This window comes from Balearica regulorum, chromosome 20, assembly GCF_011004875.1.
Source record: "Balearica regulorum gibbericeps isolate bBalReg1 chromosome 20, bBalReg1.pri, whole genome shotgun sequence".
NCBI classification, from domain to species: Eukaryota; Metazoa; Chordata; class Aves; order Gruiformes; family Gruidae; genus Balearica; species Balearica regulorum.
In genome coordinates, this window is record NC_046203.1 from 7,225,717 (window position 1) to 7,232,982 (window position 7,266).

Genomic DNA, 7,266 nt, shown 5'->3' on the forward strand with positions numbered 1-7,266 from the left:
CCTGTGATCCTCTCCTTTCACTAGAGCTAGTTTTCTTCCCCTCTTGGGGATGTTGACTCTAGAAGAAACTATTTAGTTACCTAAACTTTGTTTTGAGGCAGACAGTGGTTAAGGTTTAGATCTCAACTGGGCTGTCTTTTAGTCTCTGATTAACAGTTCACAATTTTCCAGTATGGAAGAGCCAAATGCGGTGAACCTAATTACCTGAAGGAACCTGTAACATCAGGCACGGTGACTTTTTACGTGAAGACAGTGAATTAGTTGTTTTCCAAGTCCCACCACTGAGACACAGCTGCATTTCAGAGGTGGTACAACTCATACCACCCTTCACAAAGGTTTCTGAATCACCAGCCATGTGTTAGCAGGGCAATGCTTCTCCCCCTTTATGTCTTACAGAAATGAAAAAGTTGTGTATACCACTGAGACATAATGATGCTTCGCATCCTGCCAGCTGAGGAAAGCAAGCAGCTTTAGGTCTGTACCTACAGAAAGATGACAAAGCCACACTTACACAAAAGCTGACCTCACTCCACCAGGAGTTATCAGTATGAGGTGCCTTCCCAAATATCAGTATTTCCTTTGGCTTTCTGGATGCAGCTTTACACATGCACACACACACACAAAAAAAGCATGCAGCACAGGAAGTGGCCTTTCATTCTTACTCAATTAAAAACTGCAAGGCTAAGAACATTCTCGGTCCAGGCTTACAGCACCAAAATACTTTGAGGCTGGACCACCCTAACAGGGTCAGCTCTTCCCAGATTGAGCCTGCATGCAAACAGCTGCTGGGCTGCAGAAGACTATGTTCTTTGGTTCAAACTGGTGCAGGAGTGCCAGGATCAGAAAACCAAGCTGAAATGCTGCATGTGCTTGGAAAAGCATGGTCCCAAAGGAAACACAAGCTGAGGTGCCTTCAGAAGACAATAAGGAAGGTGGGAAATGCCCTCAAAGTTGCTCAACTCATGCAAAACAGTCTTTCCTCTAGAGTCAGCCAGGGGCTTTCAGAGTACAATCCCTTCCTTCAAATTCAGAAATACCAGAGCGAAACTATTGGCACGCTAACAGAACAACGTAGGATGAAGTGTCAGGAGTCTGTGGATAACACCTGGCTTTCCACTTCCTTCACATCACGCACCAGCAATGCTCGCTGCCAACACGCAGCCAGAAATCAATCAGCACCGAGGTAAAGAGCATCTGGCTGTCACTCAACATTAACTGACACTGTAAGCAGAGAGGGAGGGGGAAATTTCATCAAGTCTTCCTCTTTTATGATTCTCAAAGATGTACATGTATGTACTACATCAGCCTGTAGCTTTAGGCACTCATTTGGACATCCAGGCTCCTGCCTGCACCAATCCATGGATCCAAAGCCTCCCAATGAGCTTATCGTATCATCTCTCCAGGAACAAAGACGCGCACCCCCCCAAAAAGCTTCAAACTGGTACAAAACGCAGCAGCCCATCTGCTTCACAAAAACAGTTGCAATGAATACATCCCTACTGCTCTGCGCCTGCTATTTTTAAAGATACTTGGGAGGCAACTGAATCCACTGGCGGTTGTGCTATTTGTATCTGGATTAATACTATTCAAGGAATATACCAGTACTTCTCCATGGAGAAATACAGCACCTGCCTGGCCTACACCTGGCTCAGATGCATTCTCAGAAGACAAATTTCTGTAATCCAACGGGAGGGCGATAAACCCACAGACAATAGATGCTTTTCACGCAGAGCACTGTAAACTGAAACAGGAGAGTCTTATCCTCAGAAGCCCTGCCAGAGCATAAGGAGACTTTTCAAAGGGAGGGGAAAGGATGAGCGAAAGGAAATTTACAGCTGCAACTTTAGTCACTAAAATACCCATGGTTTAATGCAAGGCCTGAGCACAGCAAGTGTGGAAAAAGGGTACCTGCCTGCAAGAAAAAAACAAACCAGAAAGCACAAGAGAGGCAGATCCCCAAAGCCGAATGTGCTGACAGGATCTGGACCTTTTCTAGAGTGCCTTGAATTCCTAAGAGCATTAAGTCTTAATGCATTTCAGACAGGTTCCCCTCCAGCCAGCTGCTTTGCCCCTGCCTGGGCAGAGGGGGTGTGAGCAGCTCCAAGCCGGGAGGGGGGTCCCGGCCCCACCAGACCCACAGCGCCGGGCTGCCCCAGGTCGCTGCAACCCAGGCTGAAGTGGACTTGGGACCAGGACGGGCTGACGGGAGCTAGCAGTACAGCCTCCCGCTTCTGCTCCGCTCACAGGTCAATTTAACCGAGTGCCACCTAACCACTCATGGGATATATCATATCCCCATGGCACACGCTGCCAAGTAAGTCTTGTAAATAACCTGAAAAATCTGTCTCTCAAGATTCTTGCCTTCTCAGACGACATTCTTCTTTTCACATCATAGGTCACTTAATCGAGGAAAAAAAAAACTGATTTAATGTGTCCTATGAAGGGTTCCTATACCTACTTCTCCCCCCTGTTTACAGACTCCAAATGACATGGGACACCTTGTTCGGATCAGTTCCCTAAAAACTCACGGGCAGAAAGAGCTACTGGTCTGCTCAATCACAGCTGCATACCTCCTATTGCCACAGATCGCAGAAGAAGCCCAAATCAATTGCAGAGCAAACACCAGACTTTTTTACATAAGCAGCTGACATAAGATGACCTGACAGACATTGCAACCTCAAACGCAATCGGTTTTGGAAGTGGTTGATTTCAGAGAAGCAATCACAGCTCCTAAATAATGTACACACTTCTAACACAACATAGCATCTTCTTCCCTTTAATCTTTCCCCAGATGCAAGGAGTATCAAAAAGGTCATGGAAATGACTACAGGAGCATAGAGCAGAGCCAAGGCATGATCTGGGAGCCTCCTCACATGGTAACTCTTCTCCTCACTGTTCCTGGAAATTCATCCCTCCTGAAGTTTCTCTAACTGCAACAGGGGAAAATATCTGGGAATGACTCAATACCACTGAGACCCGTAACTTTTCAAGCAGGAACAGGTTTCCATGTGCTTTCAGTTAAGAGTACAGACAGGTTAGAGGAAAGGCGGCAAACCCAACAGCCTACTTCTCCTTTGCACGTTTATAAGCAATCAAGCCGGTTGAGAGTAATGTATGTGTTTGGTTTAAATTACACATGATTTCGCTGCTGGAACACATCTGCAACGCACCATGCTGAGCGAACTGCTGAACCCCAGCCAGCTCAAAAAACAACCCAATGCAACCCGAGCGGCTGGCAGCATCAGGAAACCCCAGCAACGTCTCATAGAAGCTGCTTTCAGGGACGACAAGGAGAGGGAGATCGACACTTTTCAGCATAGGCTTTTCCTGATACACCCTCCAGTTCAACTCATTTTATTATGACTCCAGGAAGCAGAGGGGTTAATTTCTTTCCAAGTTCACATACTGTTTGAATTCCTTAGATAAGCTGCTTCCACCAAACCCAGGGATCTTGCCTCAGGGGGGAACACTGTAAGGAAAAGCTCTTTTGATAGATTTTCTTCAAAAGAGAAAGTAATTCAAAGTCCATTTTTGCAGGTGTTCCACGCCCACAGCTTCTACAGACTTCAGATGAGGTTGCACCGTGCCTCTGGAAGAAAAACCAAGCTTTGAGCAATGCCCTACCACTTCTATTTGCAAGACAGAAATGTTTTACGCTTGCCCAATAAAATCTTCTGTCCTGAAATGAGAAAGCTCAGTGTGCAGCACCACAAAGAGGAAAACCAGACCAAACCAGGCTTTAGCTCTGGGATAAAGCTTGCACAAACTAATCCTGTACCTTTAAAACTGAGCAGTCACTCAGGAAAGCAAAAAAAAAAAAAATTTTTTGAAAGCCACTGAAGGCTTCCTTCACATCTTGAGGCAGAAAGAAAGCAAGTCTGGGCTGTTACGGAATTCGTGTTTGCATACTGCTGGTGATAATCTATGTGCATAGTTGGAAACAAAGCAAGGTTTTATTAGCAATTAGTAGCAGGAGTGGGGACACACCTGCCTGAAGGAGACAGAGAAATACCAATACATGATGGCAGAAGGACCTTCTAAGATGTGCAGCAGAACTATCCCAATATGAGAGATCACATAAAGAAGAAAACACTGCAGTTAGAAACTTGGAGATGCAATGGCATCAGTTCAAGGAGATAAACTGTATCTTTTACACTGACAACTTTGACTCCAGGCAGCAGATTTCCCTTGCACAGCAATTTGCAATGCAAAGCAAGCTACTTCCACTCTCACCAAGAACGGTAATTCGGAAGCAAACAGGGAGAGCAAAGTTGGGAAGGGTTGATTTGCTTAGATACAGTTTTCTACAGAGTTGAGTTTCAAGTCAGACATGAAAGCAATATAGCATAGGGTCTAAAATAGCATGTGAGAACTTGGGCAAGGAGTAAAAAAAAAAAAAAAGAAAAAAAAAAAAGGATTTCATACACAAACCCCAGTCCGTTTCAGGGGAGAGACCTCCTGCTCCCTTCCCACATCTCTGAAAAACTCAATCCAGCTCCGATCAGCCAACACCACCCGGGTTCAGAGCTCTCCAGCTATGTTCTTCCCCCGCTCCGAAGAATGATGTGGCATGTGGGGCCCTACAACAGTACTATTAAAATCCCATCAAGGGGTAGGCAAGTGGTAGCCATATGCTAAACCGCTCAAGTGAAGAATAACCAGGGAAAGAAGTGCAATGAGGAATCAAGTCTGCAAGCAGCCTCTTACCTGGTAGATAAGCTAGCAAAGTCTCCTCCATCTAGCAGCCTGATTTTGCAGAACAGAACCCCATTCACAAAGGGGACAGCAGTCAGCTCTTCTAGAGTGAAACTTGTCTGAAACTTGAATTTCTTCTTCTTCATCAGGAAAGCCATGGGCAAATTCAGCGTGGAAAGCCCAGGAATTCCAAACAAGATCAGGGAGGAGCGGGTCAAAACACACACAGGCAAGCAGAGGAACGGCACTCGTTCCAGGAGCACAAGCAGGGAATAGATTCCAGTTCAGTTACAATGACGGCCCAGCTTCAAATGCACAATTCTCTTCTCTTTGGTGGTCGGATCTGGCTGTGGGATCATCGCCACGGCGGGCTTCAGGAGAGGAGGAAGAGGTCAGATTAAATCTCTGCAACATTTCCAAGGGAAAAGGGATGGAGAGAAGTTGGACTTAGCTCCAGACCAGCAGGAGCTGTCCCAGTTAGAGGCTGATGTGCTCCGTCTTCAGCACAACCCCTCTAGAAAGCATCTCTTGTGGGAAGTCATCTTGAGTCTCCGAAGAAGCCTTAAGTCTGCAGGCAGCACATTCAGAGAGCCTCCAGTTTCTATCTCCTCCTCTTGTGCAACTCCTTGATACAGGTCTTCGGGTCAGCCTTTGGGAGGGAAATAAGTAAATTAGTCTCAGCCAGTCTTGGGCTCCTCCTCCTCCTCTAAAACCAGTTTGGATGGGTAATATTCAGTCCAGACTCATACCAGTCTTAAGAAGTATGGCCCCAATTAGCCTGGCCCCAACATCCTCTTTCCCCTTTTTGCCTAGAGCAAGCTTCAGTGTTGTCATCCCTCTCGTAATTTCTGTTTTGCAAAGCAGCTAATAAAAATCTGCTCTATTTTCACCCATCATCTTTAGAAGCAGTTTACAGACCAAGATCAGTCTAGCAAAATTAAACAAAAGCCATCTCAAGAAATGCATAAATCTGTTTCTTTTCTGGTTTTCCAACCAGCCCTAAGTGTTAGCACCTGTATCTTGTAAACGGAGAAAGCCACACTGAGGGAAAAAAAAAAAAGCAGTCTGCTCCAGATTACACAGCGTAACAACCGAATCAGGTCATCTGGCTGTCCAATAGCCAGGCCCACCAAGTATGCTGCCTTCTCCCAGCACCAGGTCCAGACCAAGCCGTGCCTCGCACAGTTCAGTTTTGGGGCTGGATATGGTCATTTCATTACGCATTTATGCAACACCTAAGCTAGGGAGGCAAGAGTTGATTAGCATCTAAAAGGGACGAGGTTATGAACACCAGGCAGTAAACAATCCTCACTGATATTAAGAATTAATGACTGCAAACCAAAGCAGGCAGAGCTCCTGCTGCCTGCACGGGTGTGCAGTTAAAGCCCCTCTCCCGCTCGGGCAGGAGCAGGTGAATCCAGCCGGTGCTGCCCGCTGCACTGGGGCCCGGGCACCTCCACAGAGGCACTGCTCTCCTGCAGCCACCTCTGAGCGGAGTGAGGGGGCAGACTGTCGACTGCTCCACACCACCAGCCCCCTCCACGAGTCATACCTGCCCCCTCCGCCCCTGCACCGAGCTGCAGCAGGTCTCAGCCTGCCATCCAGCCCTCTGGACCGTGCACCGAGATGCGGACAGGTCTCAGCCCACCTCTGGGCCCTGTGGACCACACACTGGTATGTGGTGAGGTCGCAGCCTGTTCCCTGGTACTCCTGGGCCATGCACTAAGCTGTGGTCAGGTCTCAGCTCACTTTCTGAGCCATGTACTGAACGGTGGCCAGGTCTCAGCCTGCCTCCTGGCCCTGTGAACCACAGACTGAACTGCAGCCAGGTCTCAGCCCCTCTCCCAGCCCCAGAAGCCACGCACTGGGCCGTGGCCGGGCCACAGCCCACTTTTGGCCCCATCAACCATGCACCGAGCTGCAGCCAGGTCTCAGCCTCCCTCCCAGTCCATGCACCGAGCTGCAGCCAGGTCTCAGCCTCCCTCCCAGCCCCAAAATAACCAGCCGACGTGCGGGAGGTCCCTGCCCGCTTCCCGACCCTCTCCACCAACCTGCGGCCCGGTCCCGGCGCGGTCCCTGCCCGGCCCTGCTCGCACCTCCTGCCCTCTCCTCGCACGGCCGCCACAGCCACCGCTGCTCCCTGCCACAGCCGCCTCTGCTAGCGCTACGCCAACTGCGGCCGCTACGCCAACGCCGCAGGCAGCCACAAGGCAGAACACCACCACTACAGCGCTTCGTGAATACCAACCCGACACTACGTAACCCCCTCCTCGCCGCCCTCCTCCCCGGAGAGGGGGGAGGGGAGCACGAGAGCGGCGCCGCTCGATTGGGCAAGCAGCAAGAAAGCGGGCGGAGCACAGGAAGATCTTGATTGGTTGCTGTGGCACGGGGCGGGGAAGAAAGTGCTGGGATTGGAGGCGGACGTTGTCGATTTGGTTAAGGCCCGCCCCCTGGTTGAGGGGGTGGGCGGGAAATGGGGGGGTGTCACGGTGGTCTCGGTGTCGCCTCAGTGGGGAAGATGCTGGGAGTGCGGTTGGCCAGTCTGGCCGGTTGTGTGGCTGCCGGGCAGGG

The 7,266-nt window shown here is 49.4% G+C and overlaps 1 protein-coding gene across 1 annotated transcript in view; it reads right to left on the reverse strand.

The window, feature by feature from the left end:
- Window positions 1-6,950, reverse strand: part of EEIG1 (estrogen-induced osteoclastogenesis regulator 1) — a 37,808-nt gene extending 30,858 nt beyond the window's left edge. The window contains exons 1-2 of the mRNA XM_075771975.1: window positions 6,747-6,950; window positions 4,708-5,344 (exon numbers count right to left, since the gene is read on the reverse strand). Of these exons, the coding sequence (XP_075628090.1) occupies window positions 4,708-4,853 (146 nt within the window). The 5' untranslated portion in view covers window positions 4,854-5,344; window positions 6,747-6,950. The remainder of the gene's footprint in view (window positions 1-4,707; window positions 5,345-6,746) is intronic.
- Window positions 6,951-7,266: the final 316 nt, after the last annotated feature.